At 57.5% G+C, this 23,266-nt stretch overlaps 1 protein-coding gene and 1 long non-coding RNA gene across 6 annotated transcripts in view; both read left to right on the forward strand.

Annotated features, from left to right (window-relative positions):
- Window positions 1-2,388, forward strand: part of LOC118903927 — a 13,539-nt gene extending 11,151 nt beyond the window's left edge. Inside the window, exon 3 of the long non-coding RNA XR_005021899.1 lies at window positions 2,377-2,388. This is a non-coding gene — a long non-coding RNA (uncharacterized LOC118903927). The remainder of the gene's footprint in view (window positions 1-2,376) is intronic.
- Window positions 2,389-23,266, forward strand: part of PTH1R (parathyroid hormone 1 receptor) — a 26,363-nt gene continuing 5,485 nt past the window's right edge. The window contains exons 1-9 of one of the 5 annotated variants that reach the window (XM_036869477.1): window positions 2,389-2,409; window positions 3,266-3,386; window positions 5,631-5,687; window positions 8,036-8,158; window positions 18,702-18,804; window positions 20,708-20,842; window positions 22,465-22,575; window positions 22,687-22,805; window positions 22,975-23,069. In XM_036869477.1, the coding sequence (XP_036725372.1) occupies window positions 8,084-8,158; window positions 18,702-18,804; window positions 20,708-20,842; window positions 22,465-22,575; window positions 22,687-22,805; window positions 22,975-23,069 (638 nt within the window). In that variant the 5' untranslated portion in view covers window positions 2,389-2,409; window positions 3,266-3,386; window positions 5,631-5,687; window positions 8,036-8,083. Of the gene's footprint in view, window positions 2,410-3,265; window positions 3,387-5,630; window positions 5,688-6,858; window positions 7,014-8,035; window positions 8,159-18,701; window positions 18,805-20,707; window positions 20,843-22,464; window positions 22,576-22,686; window positions 22,806-22,974; window positions 23,070-23,266 lie in introns of those variants that run through there. The other 4 variants (XM_036869478.1, XM_036869481.1, XM_036869479.1 and 1 more) reach the window with 4 other exon arrangements.

The raw sequence follows: 23,266 nt of genomic DNA on the forward strand, positions 1-23,266 counted from the left end.
CCAGGCAAGACCCAGTGTCTGAGCTAACCCCCTTCCCACTGCCTCCTCCTTCCTGGCCCCCTCATCCCTTCAAACCGCAGGGCCCATCCGGCCTCTGGAAAGCGTGCCCAGGACCTCGGTGATATTTTGAGTTTAAGAAAACTTTGCAGTCGGCAGGAGCTCTTAAAGGTTATAAATAGCAGCAGCAGGAGCCCATGCCGGGAGAGGCGGAAACACGTGTCAAACACACATGGGAGGTGGTATTCCAAGGCACAGACCCCCTCCTCACCACCACTAGGGACTCACCAGGCTTCAGGGGATTTTACAACCACTGGAGTGGGAAGTCACACCCCACCTGGAAGGTGTCTGGGAAAGGAGACTCTGCTCTTGCCCCCAGCCAGGGTCAATGAGCGGTTGGCCAGGTTGCCCCGGGCACATGGGGGCGCTGTTGAAAGGGGTCTGGGGTGGGAGGTCTTGCTCCTACCCTCTCCCTCTCTGCGCAACACGGGAACCCCGGGGGCTGAGAGGAGTTTTGGATTGCGTCCCCTCTAACCCCGGTCAGCATAAGCCCAGGGTGAAGAAGGAATTATTCCAAGGTCACACAGGAGCTGGGTAGGATTCAGACCCCCAACCCACAGTTCTTTTCACCAAATGCTGCTGCTGCATCCCTTCCATTTTGAGGGACCACAGAACAACACCTTACCCCACCTGATTAAGCGCAGCTGGAGGACTGTGTGGAGGGGCCCCTGATACGCGTCATCCCCTCCTGACCTGGGGGTGAGCAGACCCTAGGGCCTCATCTCTCAACAGCCCATCCAGTCCCCACGTTTCCACTTCTGATGAAGATCTGCCTTTGAACAGATGAGGAAGGGAGCGCTGGAGAGGGCAAGGGATTACCCCCCACCCCAGAGGGCTGCACACCCATGCCCACCTTGCCAGGGTGTGGCTTGTGGACAACCCAAGGCCAGGTGTGGGGTCTTCACAAGGAATTCAGCTCTGGTTTGGGCCACTGCAGTCTCAGGTTTGCCTTGAAGGCCATACGCTTTGAGGACATGCTCTCAGGAGCCTGGTCTGAGGGAACACAGACATGAAGACCCCTTCGATTTTCCCGACTGCTCCACAGTAGGCATAGGCAGGAACCGTTACTCCAATGCAAAGACTGGGAAGCCAAGGTGTGTCTGAGTTCCCCATGGCCATCCCTAGTTCTGCCTCACTCGTGCCCCACCTGCTGCCCATGGCCCCCCACAGGTCTGGGGGCAGCAGCCAGGCCTGGCGTCCAGGCGCTCTGAACCTCAGGGAGCCCCGAAGGGTTTATGGGGCTCCTAATGAATGGGCCTGTTGAGCTCAGAGGGGGCCGGGCCCGAGTAAACATGACTGGGTCTGAGCTGCCATTCTCCCCCTGCCTCCTTCTTCAGGACCCAGGACGAAAATACGACTTCCTGTCCCTGGAGCTGAGGGCTAGACTCGCCCCTCAGAGCCCTGGGCTGGGGCCCACAGGAGGAGCACAGCTTGGCCTGCACGGGCAGCCCCCAAGGTTGCGAGGGAGACGGGACCTCAGGTTTTCAGAGTCACAGGTCTGCATCCAGGACCCGAGTGCTTGGGCACTTTATGGGGCCCCTTCAAGCCCTGAACTGTCCATCTGTTAATGACAGACTGGGAAACTGAGGCCATGAATAGGAAGGGGATCCACAGGTCAGGACAGAACAGGCACTGAGCCCCAGCCTCTTGCTTCTCTGGCCAGTGAGGATGGGAGCAGCTGGAAGAGCAGGGGGCGTGTGTGGGCTCAGAGGAGGGAGAGGCTCCGTGGGGGGAGGCGCAGGGCAGTGGAAAGCTTTACAGAGGGCAAAGGAGGTCTTCCCCCTTGGACACGGCTGCCCACTGACCTGTAAAGCTGAAGTCTGCCCCCCCCCTCCATTGGCCCTGGTCACAGAATGGGTCCTACATGCCCTGGGATACCCCTTGGAGCCAGACACTTGGGAGTAGCCCAGGCCAGGGGCAGGAGCCCTGTTAAGTGCTATTTGTCATAGTCTCGCTATATGGCCCTGGCCAGCCCAGTCTACTCTCTAAGCCTCATTTTCCCTACCTGAAGGCCAGGTATTGGCAAGTTCCCTGCCCCTCTTTCCAGCTTGTGAACTAGAAAGTACTTTGGAAACTATAAAGAGTGCTACCCTCCCCAGGAGCCTGGGAGACCTGGGGAGAGGTCGCCCCTGAGTGCGGGGGCCCTAGGAACATGCCCCAGCCACTGGGTGGTTCCAGGCCAGCCGCCTCACATGCTAAGCACTGGGGGCTGTGGCTGGAATGTGTGGAGAGGCAGCTGCCACGTGAATCATTACACCTCATCAGGCTGAGCCTGGGACTTCCAGACTCAAACCAGCTCAGACTGGGCTCTGGCAGAAGGGCAGCCTCCAACTAGGATCTCCGGGCCCTGAGGTGAGGTTCCAGGATCTTGCATGGTCTCTTCCTCACCATCTGTCCACGTCCTCACCCTTAGCGTCCAGGTCCAGCACTGGTTCTGCTACAGCTCATTCTGCAGAACCATAGACAGAGGTCATCCTGTCTACAATCCCCTGCCTCTGTGACCTCTAACTACGTAAGCAGGCCCTGAGCCTGGGGGGAACCGGGGTAGGGGGGCAGCCAGTCAGGGCTTCCTGGCTGGTTAAACACCAGGAGCCCATGTTCCAGTAAGTAAAGAGTCTGATAGAGAGAGGGTGGCTATGGGGCTGCAGGGATCAGGACAAGGGCTGGGTGGACGAGGGTCCCCATCTCTCCTAGCTGGGGGACACCGGGTGCTCAGTGCTTGGAGGGGAAGCCTTCTCAGCCTCAGTTTTCCCGCTTGTGACCTGGGTTTGAACTACCCTCATCCACCATCTGATTGCTCCAGGTGCCCAACACTTGAATGAAGTCACTCATAGGGGCTGTGCTCATACCTCGTGGTGGCCTGAAATTTCTGAGATGTGGAAAAGGCTGGAAGGGGCAGGCAGGGACACAGGAACAGAGAGAAGGAGAGCTAATCAGAGAAAGTCTTGGCAGGGCAAGGAGAGGACCACTAACGTACACACACACCTGAGGGACTGAACGGGCATGGGCACCTGGCAGGCAAGCCCATGGACAGTGGCGGGGAGGGCCCAGCCCAGGGCACCTGAACACTGGTACACTTGGACCTGCCTCTGCTTCCTGACCAGGAGTCTGGGACAAAGTCCTAGGCTGGTGCAGGGTTTGGTAAAAAATAATTAATTTTTCTCTTCAAGTGAAAGCTCTGACTCAGGCCTTTTCCTGTCCCGAACAGCAACATCCTTGCTTAGGCCTGAACCACAGAAGCTGCTCAGGGCTATCCACAGCCTCCCCATGGCCAATCTGAGTCTACTCTGTGGCTCTAGGTCCCATTTGGAACGTCCTGTGGGCTCCAGGTGAGTGGGGTTCAGGGGAGCCCTGAGACCTGAGTGTAGCTGGAAGGGGTGAGGCTGGGGCACCCAGTTGGGTTAGTGTGTGTGTACCTGTGCTTGTAGGGCAGACAACGTATGCCCACTAGGAGACATCTATGGATCTGGTGCTACCGCAGCAGGGGCTTGTGACCATGTGATCAGAAGGGACAGGAATCCCACACTCCCAGCCGCCTGTCCCGGGAGTGCTCCCTGCCTGGGACAGGGCAGTCTGGCCCCCTGTGTCCCCAGCTTCCCGCCATTCACCTTCCTGAGAAGTGAGAAAGCCAGGCTTCCTGCTGCAAGGGGAGGGGGCTGCTTGACCAGCTGTCTGGGAGCCTCCAGTGACTCATCCGGGTGGGGAGTGATTATGAGCAGCCGAAATGGCTGTAAAAGTGGCACCTAGGTTCACTTATGGCCTGGCCATCCCCTCCCCTACCAGCCCCTTGTCTTGAAAAGCTTCCAGAGGGGCTTGGGAACCTGGAAAGAGGTCTGGGATTGAAGCTTGGTGGGGGCTCAGCCTGGGGTCAGGGTTCAACCAGGGGTTAGAGATCAGACAAGGAAAGGACTCAACCTGGGGGTAAAGCTAACTCTGGGATCAGGGCTGAGATTGGGATTCAGGCTGACTTTGGGGCTAGGGCTGAGGGAACGAAGGGTCGGGGTCTATGGGCTAATTTTACCAGATAGCTTCCAGGCTCGGGCAAGGGATTTTCTGAGGGAGTGAGGCCAGGCTGCAGGTCTCAGAGAGCCTCTGTTTTTCCTGTTTGAGTCTGGTGCCCACCCAGGCCCCAGGGTCTGTGTACCTTGGCCAGAGCCCTACTCATGGTGGCCGTGGCGGCAGCAGAGGCCTGTCAGCCTAGGGCTGCTGAAACAGAGTGCAGCCCCTGCTCCAGTTCTGAGCGCCAGTGACAGCCTTGGCTCCTCCTCCTAGGCCCCAGCCTGGGGATCAAAGAGGGGAGTCCCCACAGGGACTCACTCCCACTCCCCACCCCCAACCAGAACTTTCTAAACGCCATTGAAACTGACCTGAAACTGACCAGAAACTGACCCTGGGGCCCTGGGGCTTGCCTGTCAAAAAGGGTGGGCTGTGCTCTGCCAGGCACTGGGGTGCTACCAGTTAATGTGTGACACCCCCACCCCCATAGTGGCACTTTAACCAGAGGCCTGGGGGTGATTTAGGGGGTCAGTGGCCCCGCCCACAGTGGTGGAATGTCCAGCAGGAGACTCTGGAGTGAGGCACATGAATTATGGCTAGGGAAACACCCTTAAGGGGCCCAGAGCCCATGATCCCTCTGTGCAGCCCTATCCACAGCCCACCCTGGTCCTCCCAAGCATAGGGTATTGTTTGTTTCTCAATCTCAAGCTTGCTGGTGTCAGATCTGAAAAGGACTTCCTCCATCAACTCCTAGTTTCACCTCTCAGTACCTCCAGTCCCTCCATGAATGTTCTTTTCCTATCATCAAGGGGTGTGGGTCATCAAATCATAAAACTTGGAATCGAATTGCTTAGAAACAGAGACATAAAGCTTCTTTGAAGAACCATGAGTGTTCTTTAGGTGCCTGCTCTGGGCACCTGAGCCTCTGTCCCTGTTCCCAAAGAGCCCACACACCATAGGGAGCAGTCTCCAAACCACAGCCACCCCTCCCCCAATAATGGAAGAGATGGAGACACAAGGAGAGAGGGATGTCCTTTACACCAGGCAAAGAAGTATGATCCTGGCTGAGGAAACTACAAAGGCAAAGGCAGCGCAGTGAACACAGAAAGAAGACCAGGAGTCTAGTCAACAGTGCCTGTTGGGGAGAGTCACCTTTGTAGGAAACTGCCTCAAACAGCAGTCTAAACACCAGGACAAGAAACTTGAGGGTAGTGGGGCATGGAAGAGAGTATGACCATAGAAATGTATGGAGAAGACCCTTGTGGGTACAGTCTGGGAGATGGGTGGGTTTGAGCAGGAGGAGGGGGTGGGTTGCCAGGAAAGTTGGCTGCAGTTGGACTCCAGTGGCCTTAGGGCTTGGGCTTGGGCACTCATTCACTTTGAAGAGAGGGGTCATCCCTGAGACAGGGGGCCGGTTTGAGGGCTCTGAGGAGCTCAATTTCCACAGGCTGAGCCTGGGGAGCCCCCAGAGTCCATGGGTCTCTCAGAAACCCAAAGAGATACCCATCCTCAGAGGCACTGAAACAGTAAAGTTAAAAGTGCCCTTTGAATCAGCTGGTCAGCTCCCCATTTTACAGATGAGGAAACTGAGGCTCAGACAGCAGGAGAGTCGTCGTGTCCAGGATACCCAATTGGTAAGTGGGTGAGCTGGGGTTGCCACTTAGCCCGGATATTTCCTATGGCCCTGACAGTCGCGTTAGCTTCCTCCTGACCATCCTTAAAGCCCTTTGCTCCAGGCATCCCCAGGCCCTCCCTGCACCTCAGCTTCCCCACCTGATACTTAGAGGTCGTAGGCTTGGGGTCCGAGGTCCTCTCCTCTGAGCACTCCTGCATCCCCCTCCCCGCCCCCGGGCGGGAGCACATAAGCCCCGCCCCCATCTGGCCTCTGCCCCCAAAGTCTCCTCCCGCCCTTTTCGCAAGTTGAGGGTCCCCAGTGGGCCAGAGCCGGCCAAGAGCTTTTGGGGGTGTGAAGGAGTGGGAGAGGGAGGTGGAACCCCACGGTGGGGGTCCCGGCTGAGCCCTAGGTCTTGCGGCCTCTAGCCGCCCGGGGTGGAGTCAGGGGCGGAGCTAGAGAGGCCGGGCCGGCGTCTGGATGGGTAGAGACTCGGAGAGACCCGGACCCGGGAGAGACTGGGGAGGGAGAGAGAGGGACGTGAGCCCAGAGACGCGGGCAGGGACGGGGGCGGGTCTGGGGCACAGCAGACCGACCCACTGGGGAGATTCCTGAGGCTGGGGGTCCAGGCGAGGGCGGGGCGGGCAGGAGGGCGGTGGCGGAGCCAGGCTCTGGGGCTGGCGGCAGAGCAGCCTCCCCGGGGATCCCGGTCCAGCCTGAGCGGGAGTCCCGCGGGCGGACAGACAGCGCTGCGGCCGGGGGCGCGCGGGGTACCTTCAGTGAAGAGGGCCTGCTTCGCGGCTGAGGGCCCCTATTCACCGGCCGGGGCCGGACGATCAGAAAAAATAACGTCTGTGCCTTCCCGGAGAGGAAAATGAAGCGGCGGGAGCGGCTCGGGCCACGTTCCCGGGCCCCGATGTCAGAGCTCCCCGGGCCCCGTCCCCTCCACACTCACATCCCGCAGCTGTGCGACCCCGGGCCGCGGCCTCTAGAGAAATGTCCCGGGGCAGGGGGCGGCGGGCTCCGCTCTGCCGCTCCACACCGCGTCGGAGAAGACGGAGGGGGGGCGGGGGCGGGAGAGGCCCAGGGAGGGCGCGGGGGAGGGAAGAGGCGCCCGGGCCGCTGGGGGGATGGGGAGCGGCAGACGCCGAGGCGAGGGACGCGCGCGGCGGGCGGCGGCTCCAAGAGGCGGCCGGGCGGGGGGCGCTGGAGGCCAGGCCGGCCAGGGGGGAATCCCAAGAGCTCCATGAAGTCTCCCCGGGGCCGCGGAAGCGGCGCTGTCCTGGGGAGGCTGTCGGGGGATCCCCGACACCCATGGCTAGGCGGGGGCCGCGGCGGCGCGCTCGGAGTAAGTCGGGGTTGGGGGCCAGCGGCGAGGGGAGGGGGCTGGAGTTGGGTAGGGTGACTCCGGGCCTGACCAGGGCGGGCGGGCTGGTTGGTCTCAGTGTCAGTCAGCGGCGCCTCTTCGGAGCCCCGTGGAGCCGCCAGCCCCGCGCCGCTCGGCTCCGTGGCTTTTTTGGAAACTTGCAAATGTTTTCGTAGAGAGAACAGGGGGAGGGGAGGGAGGGAGCGAGGGAGTGACCGAAACGGAGCTCGGGGCTGCTGGAAGAACGGAGGCCAAGGCCGGGGGAGCTAGAGACGGACTGACAGACAGGCAGAGAGACCGGGCGTCCCGGCCGCAGGCGCGCTCTAGCGGCGCGGGCGCAGGCGGGGCTCCGGCCGAGGATGGGGAGGGAGTGCCGGAGGCGGCCGCGGACGGGATGAGGATCAGAGGGGGCCGAGGGGCAAAGAGCTGGCGGCCCGATCGCCGAAGGGCTCAGTGTCTTTGCAAAGTTGGGATCGAGTACCCAAGCTGCACGCCCGGAGCTGCGCAAAACGCGTTCCCCCGCCCCGCCCCCCTACTTGCGCTAGCCGCGGAGCTAAAAATAACAGCCCGTTCGCCCCCTGCAGACCGCGACCCCAACCCCTCCCCCGACCCCTCCCCCACTGGGCGTGGGGCAAAGCCACAGCTCCCAGTTCCCCAAAAGAAAAAAAAAAAGAAAAGAAAAGAAAAGGCGGCGCGGGGGGAGAGGGGGGCGGGGGGCGGGCCGGGGGCGGGGGGCCCGGCCATATGGATGTGATTTCTCCTCTCCGAGGCAGACGGGCAGCTCCGCAGCTCTCGGCGCCCGCCCGCCGCCCGCCCGGCCCCCGGCTGCCTCCCTTCCTCCCTCCCTCTCTCTCCTTTGCGCTCGCTCCCTAGCCCTCAGCGCATGGGCCCCGCGCCGGGCCCCGGGGCCTCGGGCCGCCGGGCCTCCGGGGTCCCCTAGGCCCTGGCGTGGGCGGGGCAGCCCGGCCTGACGCAGCTCTGTACCCCACCACCACCACCATCAGGGCCGGCGGCGGCGGCTGCCCCGAGGGACGGGGCCCTAGGCGGTGGCGATGGGGGCCGCCCGGATCGCGCCCGGCCTGGCGCTCCTGCTGTGCTGCCCAGTGCTCAGCTCCGCATACGTGCTGGTAAGTCCCCCGCTCGAAGTCCAGGACAGGCTTCGGGCTTGCTCTGGGGTCCCTGGGCGGGGGCTGGGGGTGGGGGGAAGGTGTCCAGGGCTCAGAGGCTTGAGTTCCCCCAGTAACCTGAACTTTGGGTGGGGGTCCCCTCTGGCCTGGGATCCTCGGTGCCTGCTGTCTCTGGGGTGTCTGGACTCTGGGTTCCAGATGCCTAAGATTTCCTTATTTCTGAAGACTGGGTTGGGGGTCCCAGGTCTGGAAATCTGTGGTTAGGGATCTCCTATCTTCTGCTTCTCTGAGCATCACTGCTCTGTGTCTCCCTGGAAGATGACAGTGTGATCTAGCAGAAGATTAGGCTTTGGCCCTGATGTAGGGTCACACAGACTTTGCTCTGGGGTCCTCTGTTTTCTGCAAGTTTTGTTTGCAATCTGGGACACAGGGCTGTGGGTCTGAGGTCAGGGGGTAGGATTTAAGGACCCCTCAAGCTCTCACCTTCGCATGTACACACACATGCGTGCACTCATGCCCAGCTTCACCCAGACTGGAAGATGTCTGCCCAGGGAGGCGGGTATGGTGTGGCATGGAGGAGGGATGGAGCTCCCCTGAAGGAGACTGACCTCACAGAACACTCCCACAGGAGAAATATGCTCCGGTGAGTGAGGAGACCCACATTTGTACCCTCCTGAGAGCAGAGGCCAAGAGGGGACCAGAGAGAGAAGAAGCGACAGATAAGGTTAGAGAGAGAGAAGAGAGAGACAGAGACAAAGAAGATGGGGGTGAGAGCTCCCCAGAGCAGGAGGAGTAGATAGACCAAGAATAGCAAAGAAAAATAGGGAGAGACTGACGGAGGCCAAGAGCTGTAGACAAAGAGCCGAGTACCCTCCTCAGACTGGGCCAGGGTCTGGGGACCATTTCCTGGGGAGTCAGTCAGATTCCACAGCAGCCCTGTCCTGGGGGATCAGCCATTGCTGAGGAGACTGTCTGCCTGTGTCTGACTTCAAGGCCCCCGCTGCCTCCCCCTCACCTCCCAGGTGCGGCTATTTGCCATCTAGAGACACAGGCAGGCAGCCTTCCCCTGACCAGCTCCCTATCCAGGCGGAGCCCCAGGCCGAAAGGCAGGAGCTCTTGGATTCCTCCAGCTCTGCCAATGCCTGTGTAACCTCGGGCTATCCTTCTTCACGCCTCAGTTTCCCTATCTGTAAAAAGACACCAAGAAAGAAACATTTGCCTAAGAATCCCTTGATCTGAGGCTCTCCTCTCCTCTGCTGGCCTCAGTACACCCCATTCACTGTTGTCCATGCCTACACAGCATGGCACCCCAAAGCCAGAGACATCGCCCCATACAAGGATTTGTTGATAAGGAAACTGAGGTTCAGAGACGATCAGCACCCTGTCCAGGGGTGCTTCAAACACTGGTGAATGCCAGGGCCCAGAGCCATTTCCCCAGCCTCCCCTCGGGCCAGGCTCACCTTTCCCAGGGCCCCTTCCAGGGTGTGTGAGCATAGCCGCTGTGCAGAGCCAGCCAGTGTGGTCTGTGTGCACACATGTGTGCAAGTGACTGTAGAGGAATAGACAGGGTGATGGGCGTGGGTGACCTGTGAGTATATCTGTGTGTCCGAGCAGGGCTCTGTGGGACTCAGCATGGTATTCTCTGGGTCTGCGTAAGTGCAAGTGTCTGAGACCTTGTGTGAGCTCACGTATGTCTGAGGCTGTGGTCTGCACATGACTTGTAGGAGCATGGTTATGCATGTGTGTGTGTGTTTGTGATCACATGTGCATCCAGGTCTATTGTTTTCTTGTTTTTATTTAATAAATGCTTCTGTAGTGCTGTCTGCTTGCCAGAAACTGTTCTAAGCACTTCACAATATTAGCTAGTTTAATCTTTCCAACAACCCTCTGAGAAAGGTTCTGTTATTGTCCCCTTTAACTGACCTTCACACAACTGATATGACCATTATTTGTTGCATGTCAACCAGTGCCAAGCCCTGTGCCTCTATGAGGGACCCACACTGATTTCCAGGGAAGCTGAGGCACGTGCAGAGAATTTGCCCAGCTTAGCCCTGGCCCAAGGCTGAGGGTAGGAAAGGAGGAGGGATGCCAGGGCTGGGTCTGCCCTGGGACCTTGTTGGGACATCTATGGCTGGACACTCAGGCCGTGAGTGCAATGAACCTCCCGTGGCTCCGGGGATAGAGGATATGGCCTGAGGGTCACCCAACACCCTGTAGGCCCCCTGGCCTCAGCTGGAGCCAGCAAGAAACTGAGAGTCTGCCAGCTCCCTCTCCTAAACCCAGGGGATACTGCTTCTACCCTCAGCTGATAGACCCTGTCACCAAACCTATATGCTGCCTGCCCAGCTGGCCCCAGGACCAGGCTCACATCTTCCTCCATGAGGGACCCCATGGTTGGAGGAAAAAAAAGTGTCCCACTGGGAGGACACTGGCTGTGGCCAGACTTAGCTGGTCCGTCTTGTGCCTTACAGAAAAGAGTAGCTGTGAGGTTGGGAGTCAGGTGGGGTGAAGTTTGGAGGAAGGGATGGGCCCACAGATTGTGAGTGGGAGGTAAGGGGTGGTCTTATCCTTGGGGATGCCTCATCCTAAGGACACCCTCAGCATGCACGCTTGTGAAGGAGAAACTGCAGTAGGAGAGGCTGAAGGTCAGCGTTGTGGGGTTGGGAGGCTTAGAGTGTAGAGATATGACCTCAGGGTCAGACTCAGGAGAGATTGTGGTAGGTGGGACCCAGGGAACCATTCTCAGCAGGCTCCAAGGGCAGCTCAGCCAAGGGGCTCACTTTTAAAGACAGGAAGGAACAAACACGTATTGAACAGTGGCCGTCCCCCGATTCTGACCTAGAAACGGTCACAAATATTTTCTCATTCCATCTGTTCATCCACCCATTTTATGGGAAAGGGCCCTGAGGGTCACACAGTGAGTCTGTGGCAGAGGTGGGATTTGAACCCAAGTCTTCAGACTCCTGCACTGAGCTTCTTCCTCCAAAGCAGGGTGAGAGCTTGTGCTGGCAGGAGATCCCTATGTCCCACTCAGGTTTTCTTTTTCTTCCTTTTCTTTCTTTTTTTTTTTTTTTAAGTAGAATCCTTTGGTTATTTTACTTTTATTTTCTTATTTTAATTTCATAACTAATACTTGAATATGTTCTTTCTTATAAAAGAGTCAAGTAATACAGATTAAACAGAAGTTATCCTTGATTACTCCCAAACCCATTCCCCATTCTAGAGAAAACAATTTTAAACAGTGTGGGTGGGGGATGTCCTCCCAGACCTTTTTCTGTATATTTCCAAACAGGTACCTTTTTGTATACATATAAAGTAGATAGTTTTATTCTATCATTTGCTGTTTGTTTGTTTTTATAAATTTATTTATTTTATTTATTTATTATCTTTGGCTGCATTGGGTTCGTTGCTGTGCACAGGCTTCAGTAGTTGTGGCTCGCGGGCTCTAGAGCGCAGGCTCAGTAGTTGTGGCTTGTGGGCTCTAGAGCGAAGGCTCAGTAGTTGTGGCGCACAGGCTTAGTTGCTCCGTGGCATGTGGGATCTTCCCCGACCAGGGCTCGAACCCATGTCCCCTGATTGGCAGGCGGATTACTAACCACTGCGCCACCAGGGAAGCCCCTGTATTTGCTTTTTAGTAAATGATAGCAGTTTGTATATAGGGCTCTGCCATATGCATTTTTCTACTTAAAGGTGTGTCTTGGAGATCTTCATGTCAGTAAATATAAATCTATCTTTTTAAATGCTGCATAGTGTTCCAAAACCTGAGATTCATTAAGCAGTCCCTAGGAATGTACATTTAGATAGTTTCATGTGTGTTTGTATGAGTGTGTGTGTGTGTGTGTATGAGAGAGAGAGAGAGATTCCAGACGGTGGCAGGGAAGCTCCTTGAAGTGCCCTCTCATGTCCTCGTGTAACCATTTCCCTGTAGCATATTTCTAGATTCTGTCATTGCTGGGTCTGAGAACATGCATATTTTTTATTGTAATAGATATGGCCAAACTGCCCTCTAAAAAGCCTGTGCGGGTTTATACTCAAAACTAGGAATGACGGAGGAGGTCTCTTCCCCACACCCTCTGTCTCACAGGGTAGCCTGAAGATTCTTTTCCTCACCTTTGCCATGGTGTCTCTTGCCATTTTAATTTGCCAATTACCAGTGAGCTTTTGGACTTTTACATTGGCTTAGTGTCCATCTTCTAAGAGCTTGCTCAGAGCCATTACCCATCTTTCTATGGGTTATTTGTCTTTTTCGTATTGATTCGTTGAAGCTTTTTATATCACCTGCCCTTAAACACCTCCACCCTCCACCCCCAGCTCTGGGAGCTGCCTGAGGACAGAGCAGGAGGAGGGGGGCTGAGCCCTCCTGGGAACTTGGGTTTTCTTCGGAATGTTGTAATGAGGCATCAAGAGGCCTCCCCCAGATTCCTGTTGTGGGCCTTCTGGGGACACTCCCTGGTCCGGCCACCACATCAGGAAGGCAGCTCTTTCAGAGAGCCCCCGGAAAAAGAAAGGGTGGAGTGGGGGGTTTGCAGATGCCTGAAATTGTCTGCAAAGTATAGTGTGACTGGGAGGAGGTGCAAAGTTTTGCTCAGATTCTCAAAGACATCAGAAACCTCCAAACCTTTCAGAACCCCAACTCTGGGACCTGCCTTGTGCAGAGGTGAGACCTGGTAGGATTCTCTTCTGCTGACCAGGTTATGGTTAGGTTAGGTCATACCATCCTTCTGGGCCTTGGTCCCCAAGCCCAGGTAGAGGCCACTTATGAAGATCCACAGGGTCCTAGCAGCCAACTCTGCCATCCCAGGCTCCATCCCACTGCCTGCCCTGAATGCCTCCACGCTGGCCAGGATGAGAGGCGTCACAGTGCCTCCCCCCAGCCCCTCCCAGCCCCGAACACAGGCAGCCTGTTCAGGAAGGCCAGGCAAAGGGGAGGAAAAGTCAGCACTTGTCAGCTGTGGCGTGGTGGGGCAGGAGTGTCCCCGGCAAGGAACCCGTCCCAGCCTGCTCAGGCCAGCCAGCCAGCCAGAAGGCAGCAAGGGCAGGGAGCAGTCCCTAGCCAGCTGGCATGGGAGACATCGAGGGGTGCCAGCACAGGTCCCAGTAGTGGAACCTGGAGAAGAGGGGCAGGAAGGCCAGGAGGTCACGAGGGGGTCTCCCGTTAGCCAGGGTTTTCTCCTTCTGGCTTTTCTGAAGGTACAAACTCTCCTTCCTCCTAATACGAGGGTGCAACTGTCCTCTGCCCAGTTAGAGCTGAGCACAAGCTGCCTTCACCAACGCCATCACCACCTGATCACCTCTACATCTACCTCCATTCCTGAATTACCTTTGTGGAAGCTGCCTTAGGTGCTCTGCAAAGAGGCTCTTGCTTGACACAGTGAAAGATACAATCCAGAAGCACTCTGTGGCAAACTGGTATTGAGGCTGGCACTAGAGGATCCATGTGGCAGGGTGCTTCCTCCTTTCTTTCCCTTCCTCTGGGGTTGCTGCTTCAGTATCAAGCAGACCTTAGCTCCATTCCTGGCCCTCTTCTTTCTAACTGTACTCTCGCCTCAGTGGCCTCATTTGTAAGATGGGGATGTTGAAGGAGATGTGGTTAAAGCTCCAGGGGCAATGGCTGGTGCCAACATGTAGAGGGGCTCTCATGGGGTGGGAGACACTGGTCACATCCAGGGATGAACGTTGGTAGATCTGCTTTCTCCAGAGGTGACCAAGAAGCCAGCAGCTGCCTTCCCCTGGGGGAGCAGGCCGACCCCAGTCAGAGCGATGGATGAGATGACCCAAGAGGGCATCCTGAGGCTGACACCATGCAGTAGAAGGAGCCTTTTTCCCAGAGACAGAGGTGTCAGCAGCTGAAGAAGGATCCCTTGTATTTCCTCCTTTGTTTTGCCCAGAGGAGGAGAATGTAGGCATGTCTGGGATCACAGACAGCAAGTGTGTGGAATTTGGCAGTTAGGAGAGGAACTGAGAGGAGTGGCCCTCATTTGGTCAGTGGCACAAAACTGACTCTCCACCACCACTGTCACCATCACACCTCCACCACCATCACTAGCCTTGACATTGCCCCACTCACTGTCTTCACCTCCACCCCCACTGCCACCATCACTGCCATCCGCAGCTCCAACACCATTCTCAGTGGGGTCTCCCTGGGAGCTGAGTTAGAAGGAGCTGCTTGCCCCCTGGCGGGAGGGGTACTGAGCAGATGGCTTTTCTCTTCCTTTGAGCTTCTGAACTCAGGAAATGAGAAACACATCCGGGCTTCTTGACCACACATTACTTTCTCCCTGAGACAGCAGCTTCTATGTTTGTAGATAACATACTGGCTTCCAGCCCCCATCTCACCCTGCCTGTAGCCCCACAAATAACAGCCCTAGGCTCCCAGGCCACTTCTCTCCCTGCATATTCACAAACTGCAGATCATGCACATGTGTGTACACAGGAAGGTTCCATGTTAGAGGGCTGGACATGGGGAGAGTGCTACAGCCAAGCCCTACAATGGTTAGGTCAGGGGAAGTCAGCCCTAACCCAAGACCATAGGAGGGGTGTGGGAGGAAGAGGGGTTCGGGGCACCTGGCACCAGGGCTAGGTGACCCTATCAGTGGTGGGTATGGACTAACTGACCCTTGGCCATGACCCAGCTCCAGGTCCCTCAGTCCTCATCCGTGAGACCCGAGATGCACAGACTCTCTGGATCTAAAATGATACAAGTCTGAGTGAGTCCTCCTTACCAGGAGCTAGGCCAGGAAGAACTGAACTCTGCAGGGGGAAAAGGGCTGGTCGGGGAGGGCGCAGCGGATGGAGTGTCCAGGCCAGGAGGAGAATCAGAGCTATCAGCATTTTCTGCATCACTCCATTAGAAAAGACCTCACTCAGGGCAGAGGCAGAGGAGGGGCCCTCCTGCCCCTTAAGCCCAAGTATGGGGGTCTGGCAGTGACCCTGAATCTTAGTGTGAGTCCAGGGTGGATCGAGAAATGCAGGGAGTTATTGGGGTGTCCTTTCACCCCAAAAGCTTGTCAGGCACACCTCACCTGCAGGCCCTCCTGTACTCCCTGCTCCCAATCCTCCTTGGAGTCCCACCACCCACCTGCCCCTCAGTGTGGGCCCCTGGTCTCAGTCATCTACTCAGACAGTCTCCCCCTGCCTGTCTGGGTCCTGAGCCCGGGGGCACCCATGTGCCCTGCAGCACGGTGGCCCATAGCCGGAGGCGGGGAGCCATGACTTGGTGCTGCTGCTGACCCAGTGGTAATAATAGCAACCAGCTTTTTGTGGGCCCCACCCCTGCCCAAGCTTTTCATACAGGACCTCATTTAACCCTCACAACAGCCCTATTATTATCCTGATTTTACACGTGGGAGACTGAGGCACAAGGGTTAAACAGCTTTGCCAAAGATACAAAGCCAGTCAGTGGTGGAGGCAGGATTCAAGTTCCGGTGCTGGTGGCAGAATCTCCTTAGATGAGGAGAGGGTGCAGCTGGAGGGAGAGGTGATGGACGAACTCCAGGCAGGCGAGCTGTGCTCTAAAGCAAGTGGGGATGCTCTTGCTGTAGAGCTGCCCTCCACTCCTTGGGAAAGTGCTTTCTTGGCTCCTTGGCTTGAATTCTTCTTGCTGCAGTGGCAGTTCTGCCATGATTGGGTGACAGAGAAATGGGTCATACAGTCCAGGGGGGCCAGAGATGGTGCCACCGTCCCTGTGGGTGAAGGAGTCTGGGGGCTATCTGGTGCCTGAAGCACATACCTTCCCCTCTCCTGGGCATTCCCAGACCCACCAGGAAATGAGACTCCAGAAAAGAGGATGTGCCTCCTCTTGGCCATAGAGTGCAGCAGCAGCAGTAGATGGCGGCTGAGCAGATGCCTTGGGCCTGTGAGAGGGTGTGTGGGTCAGTTCCTGGTCGTCACCCAGCTGCACACCTGTCTGTTTGTCAGTCTGCCAAATGGGCAGTTTTCAACCCATGGCTGCCTGCCTTTAGTCTAGGCCATCAGCCGTAACCCTCAGTGGGTCACATCAGTGGGCTAGTCTGTCTATCAGGAGGGCTGGTGTGCCAGACTTCGGGGACTGGTGGAAGCCTGTCAGCCACTCAGGAGCTTTTCCTCAGCTGGAAAAAATCTGGTGATTATCTGTTCATCTTGAAAGAGACGAAGGTGGGCAGAAGGAGAAGGGGTGGTGGGGAAGGGGGCATGCTGAGGGAGTAAGGATAAGATGATAGGAAAGGTGGTACTGACAGTGGTTATGGGGCTGGTGGCAGTGATGGTGCTGATGTTGCCTTTGGTGGTAATGGTGCTGGTGGGGACGGTGATGGCAATGCTGGTGGTAACACTGGAGGTGGTGGTGATGGTCACGGTGGTAATTGTGCTGGTGGAAATAGCACTGGTGGTGGTGATGGTAATGACGTTCTACCAGTTGTGATGGTGATGATGGTGGGTATACCGATGGTAATAGTAGTTAGTGCTCATGGTGGTAACGGTGCTGCTGCCACTGCTGGTGCTATCGGTGGTATTGGCGGTGGGCGGCGTGGTTGTGTTGGTGGTGTTGGTCGTGGTGGTGATGGTGGTGGTGGTTACTGACAGAGGTACTAGTTGCAATAATGGAAATGGAGGTGAAAGGGTGCTGTAGTGGGGGTGGGATGGGCAGGGCAGCTACACAGGGATCAGACCCCTCAGCGGCTTGGATCCCCAATGCCAGAGGCACAAAGAGAACTTCAGGTTAGTCTTGGAGCCCCCTGGATTAGGGAAAGCGCGAGTTGTCCTCCCTCAAGCCCCATCTCCCCAGCGCTACTTCTGCCCCAGCCTGCTCAGCCTTAGCTGCGGGTGGGGGAAGTTAGAGGAGCTGTAGGGGCCCGCAGCAAGCACGTGGGAATCTCTCCAGCCCTTCCTGGGCATTGGGTCCAGCTGAGATCTGAGGGTCCAATTCAGACGCCAGTGATCCGCGAAAGCACGGACACCCACAGACATGCAGGCTAATGAGCAACCGTATCACACACTCGCAGACACACACACGCGGACCTTTGCCCAGAAACATAGGTACACATGCATGTTCACAGACACCTCAGGCTCACGTCCCAAATGTGCATGCTGGACGATCCCCACGTGAGAATATACAGGGACGGGCACACACGAGTGCACACACCAGCCAGACAGTGTTTGTGTGCGGCCACTCAAGGCTGTGCCGCCACTCACACGCGCACACGCAAAGACGCGCACGCGCCTCTGCTAAGTGAAACCAGCAGAACCCAAGCCCAGCCGAGCCAACTGGAGACTCCTTGGCCCTAGAAGCCCTTGCTGCTGCCACCGAGAGACTCGGTCAATTAACTTCTCCCTGCAGCGGGCTCCCTGACCCTCCCGGCCAGCCGCCCGCCCCGCGTGCTGGGGCCCGCCCCCTCCCCCACCGCCACCTCCCTCCCCTGCCTCCTCTGGGCTCTCCCACCCTCCAAAGCTCCGCTCAGACTGAAGGGACCCGGCCCTGACAGGGGAGGTCTGAGGGCATGCAGCTCTGCCTGTTGAAGGTCTAAGGGAACCAGGCTCTGTCCTGGGGGTCTGCAGGGACACGGCCCTGACTTGGGGGTGAAGGTGGGGTCTGAGGGCATGCATTAACCTCTTGTGGGTCCCACTCATGGGAGTGGCTGGGCTTGGGCACACTGAGTTGTTCCCAGGGCAGGATGCTGCCTTTACCCTCTGACTTCCTTCCAACCCTAAGTCAGGGAAACAGAGGCTCAGGGTGAGTCCCATCTCACCCCCACCTCCATGATGTTCCTGCTCTCTTCCTTAAAATGATGCCAGTGAACCCTCGTGGGTGGCAGCCAGTATCCAGGGTGTACGTGCTGGAAGGAAAGAAAGGAAGGACATTCCAGGCAGAGGGAACAGCAGTAGCAAAGGCCTGTCCACATCATCAGAACACAGGGTCTACTTGGATGTAGGGAAACTTCCAGATAAGCAATGGATGTGGGTGACTCCCACCCACAGCCTGCACAGGAGTGCCCCGCCCAACCCAGACCACTTGCCAGCAATTTCTCCATCCTCTCCCTCTTGGGACCTCAAGGGTGGGAGGAGCTGAGGCACTCTCCATTCACGGGGAAAGCACTGACTGGGGAGAGGGCCAGGATGGAAATTGGTGACTCCCAAGGTCCCGAGGGCACTAGGACTTGAAGGAATCCAGGCCCCGTTTGTTTCCCCAGAGTTCACCACCCCTTATCCACCCCCTCTCCACCCAGGTCCCCAATAGACAGCCAGGATCCTGTGAGGATCCACCCTGGGACATTCCATCCCTTTCCCACGTACCCCTGGGGAACAGACTGGACAGAGAATATCAGTGGCTGCAGCCTATGGGGTTACTATCGGGCAAGCAGGGGACAGCACCCCTCCCCCTTTTCTCCCTATGGTGGGGCAGGCCCTTCCCCTTGAAGCCGAGGCTTCCCGTCTGTACAATGGAGCTACATAAGGCAGATTTCCCGCATTCTTTGGAAAGGGGGGGAATCCCTCAAGGAGGTTGGGATAGTTGTGGAGTCTGCTGCTCTGCTGGGAAGTCCTGCCTGCAATCTGACCTTCGGCTTGGTAGGTGGATGCAGATGACGTCATGACCAAAGAGGAGCAGATCTTCTTGCTGCACCGTGCCCAGGCCCAATGTGAGAAGCGGCTCAAAGAAGTCCTGCAGAGGCCAGGTGGGGGCGGGGCCAAAGGAGGAGGGTCTGGGGGCAAGGTCAGGAGACAGAGGGGCCAGAGGAAGGTGGGAGCCCAGGATGCAGAACCAAGTGGCACCAAGGGAGGGTAGGTCCAGGTAAAGTGGGCCAGGCCAAAGTGAGGACCAAAAATGGGGTGAGTCAGGTGAGATTAAAGTCAGCAGGCTCAGAGATGCACTGAGCCTCCCCTCCCAGGGTGGGGATAGGAGGTTATGGAGGCAACTACTGTCTGAATCACCTCGAACTGGCTTAGATCTAGTCAGGCACGCCAGGATCAGGAGCACTGACTAGGGCTCCAGACCCCGCTGGAGTGGGCTGGGACAGCTTTCTGCAGGAGGAGGAGGTATCCAGTGCAGGTCCAGAAGGAAGAATAGGTCTTTGAAACAGGCCCCCTGGGCAAAGGGCAAGGCAGAGGTGTCCAGGGTCAGGAGAATGGGGCTGGCAGGGGAGGAGAACAGAGGGATACGGATGGGCTTCTATGTCAGTCACACTCACTGTCCAGTAAAGGGTTCTTGATGGGGAAGGAAGGCTTCCTTCTACCAACACAGCATCTCCATGAGACCCCTGCCACGGTGAAGCTGGGAGGGGCACTGACCTGACATCACAGCTCCTGCCCCAGTTTCAAGCTAGTCTCTTCCTTGAGTCCATTTCCTGGAAGTGGAAATGGAGCTTCATTAGCAACCATCCAGGCCTCTGACTTCTGTCTGATTAATCTCAACCTGGAAGAGGCCCAGACCCCACCTGACTGGCAGGCAAGAGCAGCTTCCTCCCCTGAGCTGGCCCCCAGACTGCTGGGAGAGGACGCTGATGCACACCCAGGGCGCAAGCACACAGTGACATACCCTGGAGCCCACAGACTTTGCGCCCATTCACAGGGACTCACATGGTCTCTGCAGTCACAGCCCTGCCCACATTGGCCCCACCAGTGGCTCCCTGATCCTCTGCCCCAGTCACGTCAGGGTCTGGGGGGGTCCTGAACCCAGCCGTCTTTCTGGTTGTGGAAGCGTGGAGGCACCTCCCTCTGCCCTCTCTTTGTTCCCGATGGAGGCCTTCCCTTCCCACTCTACCTCATCCTGCTACCCCCACCCTACTGATGCCCCAGGGCGCAGGCAGGAAAATGGGCACAGCCATTCTATCCCAGCCCAGGGTGTCTGCACTCAGCTTCTCATTGTGGCCACAAACCCCGACATGGGAGGGCCAGGGGGCCCTGGCTTGGGCTGTAGCTGAAGGTTAGATAATGAGGAAGACTTTCAGCAAGGAAGAGAGACCTCAGGCATCTCTCCAGTGGAGGGAAAGGCCAGGCCCCATCTCAGATGGAGAGTCTCCAGGGTCCCTTGTGGAAGCTGTGAACCCCTTACTCGGGTATCCTAGGGCAGGGGATGGGGTAGGTGGGCTCATCTGTCCTCCCTTGACAACTGCACACTCTTGCTTTTGTCTTTCGCACCACCAGCTTCTCGACCTACACAGCGCTCTGGCCGGCTTCATTTTCACTGTTTCACCTCTGTTGACATCACCACTACTGTCTACTTTTGCCATGCGCCCCCTGGTGGGGCCTTCGCCTCCTGCGTGGGCTTTGGCTATGACTCCTGGGTCAGACATTTCTGCCCAGATTTACCGCTCAACCCACTCACTAGTTGATCCCACACCTGAATTGTGTTCGTTACCATTTGAACCCCTTGTTTACAGTCTCCATGCCGACTGATTACTTCTGCACCTGGCGAGCACTTTACAGTTTGTAAAGCACGTCCCTACCTGTCATCAGCCTAGGTGTCAGCAGGGCAGGGGACAACCCCCATTGTACAAAGGGGGAGTCTGAGGCAGGAGGGTACCCTGGGTCTTCTGCTGTAGTGCCTGTCGACAGCCATAACTGCCCTAATTTCTCCAGCTGACATAATGGAATCAGACAAAGGATGGGCATCTGCATCCACATCAGGGAAGCCCAAGAAAGAGAAGGCATCTGGGAAGCTCTACCCTGAGTCTGAGGAGGACAAGGAGGTGTCCGCTGGCAGCAGGCATCCAGGTACGTCTGTGCTTCCACACATCCATCTGAGACCGACTCGGGCCCACTTGCCCCACTGCTCTACAGCCTTCATGTGAGCTCATGCTCCTCGGCTCTTGTAGAAGGGGAGGTGCTAGGAGGAGACTCAGCCGAGGGGGCAGAGTGTGGAGGGGGCAGGCAAGCTGGATGGACTAGGGCCCCCAGGAGATGTGGGCAGAGAACTTGACCCCACACCTCAGGGGTGGACCCAGGGCTGTGGCCCCTCCCATGGAGAGAGATGACAGAGAACCCTGGAGACAGAGGGGCAGGGAGAGGCTGGGAGAGACCCAGAGACAAAGAGAGGCAGGAAGAGACAGAGAGGGGACCAGGAGGCACACACTGGGACTGGGACTCAGGGTGTCAGAGGAGGGTGCATCAAGACACATAGTGGGGTTGGCCATAGAGACAGAGCAGGACAGAAGGGCGGCTGTGAAGGGGTGGGGCCAGACAGTGGGACAAGGAGGGCAGAAGAGAAGAGAGGGAGGGAGATGCGGGCTGCATTGTCCCTCAGGGAGGTAAGGAGAGACAAACGCAGAGCCCAGGCTGCAGCCACAGGGCCAGTTTGAACCGGCTGGGTGGGCAGCAGATTCCAGATGGGCCACATCTGGGAGGCTGTGGTCACCCTGTGGCTCCCCAGGGATCAGAGGGAATTGTGGGCCTGGCCAGGCGGGGCTGGGAATATGGTGCCCAGGACAGAGAGCCTTTCACCAAGCTGGGGTGGGTCTAGCTATCAAGGCAACCTTCCAGGGTGGCTGGAGAGTCCTGTGGTTGGAGCCCTGCAGGGGGAAAGAAGGGAGCTGGGGGTGAAAAGTGGAAGATTCAGAGGCTGGAGACTCTCCAAGGTCACTTAGCATCTCTGCTGTGAGGCTGGAGCCCCAAAGTGGGATGTGTCGCCCTGACTTGAATCCCACAGTTAGCACTTAGATTTGGGGGATTATATGTACCCCCACGAGTGGTCACCAGAGTCTCATAGCAGGTGCTCAGGGCGGGTCTTGGATAGTGGTGGAAGTGCATATCAATCCCAATTTCCCAATGAAGAAACTGAAGTGCAAAGAGGGTAGACACCCGCATGAGGTGGGCAGCTCTTCAGGAGTCCAGCTGGCACTGGAAACTAGACCTTCTTCCTCTAGTCCATGGTCCCTGGGCAAGGAGCACATAGGAAGCATTCTCAGCTGAGGGACAGTTAGTCTGGGAACTTGCTCTTCTTTAGGGACACCTGGAAGGTGGGACCAAGAACAGAGAGAAAAGAGAGGGGCCTGGCTAGGGGCTGAGCACCAGAGGAGGGCAGGGCCCTGGGCTGTATGACCTTGGCAAATCACTCGCCTCTCTTGGCCTCCGCCAGCCAATCTAGAAAATAGGACCATTACCAGCACCTGCATAGAGGGTCTGTAGGGAATTCTATGAGGCCAGGTGGGTGCAGGGCACAGTAGGGAGTAAGGGCTCAATACATTCTCTCCAGAATGCTCCAGGCCTGAGTTCTCCAGTCTTGGGGCACACCTATCCCTGAGGGAGCCAGAGACCACAGGTGTGTTTATTCCTCTGGGTCACTAACCGTGGATCTGACTGACGTCCCCCACCTTTTCTGTCTATCTCTGTGGTCACAGGGCACCCCTGCCTGCCAGAGTGGGACCACATCCTGTGCTGGCCGCTGGGGGCACCAGGTGAGGTGGTGGCCATGCCCTGTCCTGACTACATTTATGACTTCAATCATAAAGGTAAGGCAGGCTGGAGTAGGGTGGGGACCACAGGGATGTCAGGACTTGGAGCTCAGGGCTTCAGTGATTCCAGACCTCTCTGCCTGCCCTAACCCTCCCACGGACCTGCAGGCCACGCCTACCGTCGCTGTGACCGTAATGGCAGCTGGGAGCTGGTGCCAGGGCACAACCGGACATGGGCCAACTACAGCGAGTGCGTCAAGTTCCTGACCAATGAGACTCGTGAACGGGTGCGAGGATTCCTCCTCCCTAACCTGACCCGTATAATGCCACCCCACTCCACTGCTGACCCCCTGAACCTAGTCCTGACTCCTCCAGCAACCTTAAAGTGGCCTCTGACCCTTAACCTGATGCTCACCCCAGTCCCAGGGCTCTGACAGTAACTCCCCACCTGCACAGGAGGTGTTTGACCGCCTGGGCATGATCTACACCGTGGGCTACTCCGTCTCGCTGGCCTCTCTCACCGTGGCTGTCCTCATCCTGGCCTACTTTAGGTGGGCGGAGCGAGGAGTGGGGCGGGGGTCTGGGGTGGGGAGGGGACGTGGTCGGGGAGGGGCCGAGGTGGGGGGCGGTGGGCGTGGCCAAGGGCGTGGTTGGACGGGGCGGAGGCATGATGTCTCTCTTCCCCTCACTGTAACCCTACACACCAAGCCCGGCCTCGTGCCCTCCCGCTGCGCGTCCCCGTGCCCCC

The sequence above is a fragment of the Balaenoptera musculus genome, chromosome 11, assembly GCF_009873245.2.
Source record: "Balaenoptera musculus isolate JJ_BM4_2016_0621 chromosome 11, mBalMus1.pri.v3, whole genome shotgun sequence".
Classification (NCBI taxonomy): Eukaryota; Metazoa; Chordata; class Mammalia; order Artiodactyla; family Balaenopteridae; genus Balaenoptera; species Balaenoptera musculus.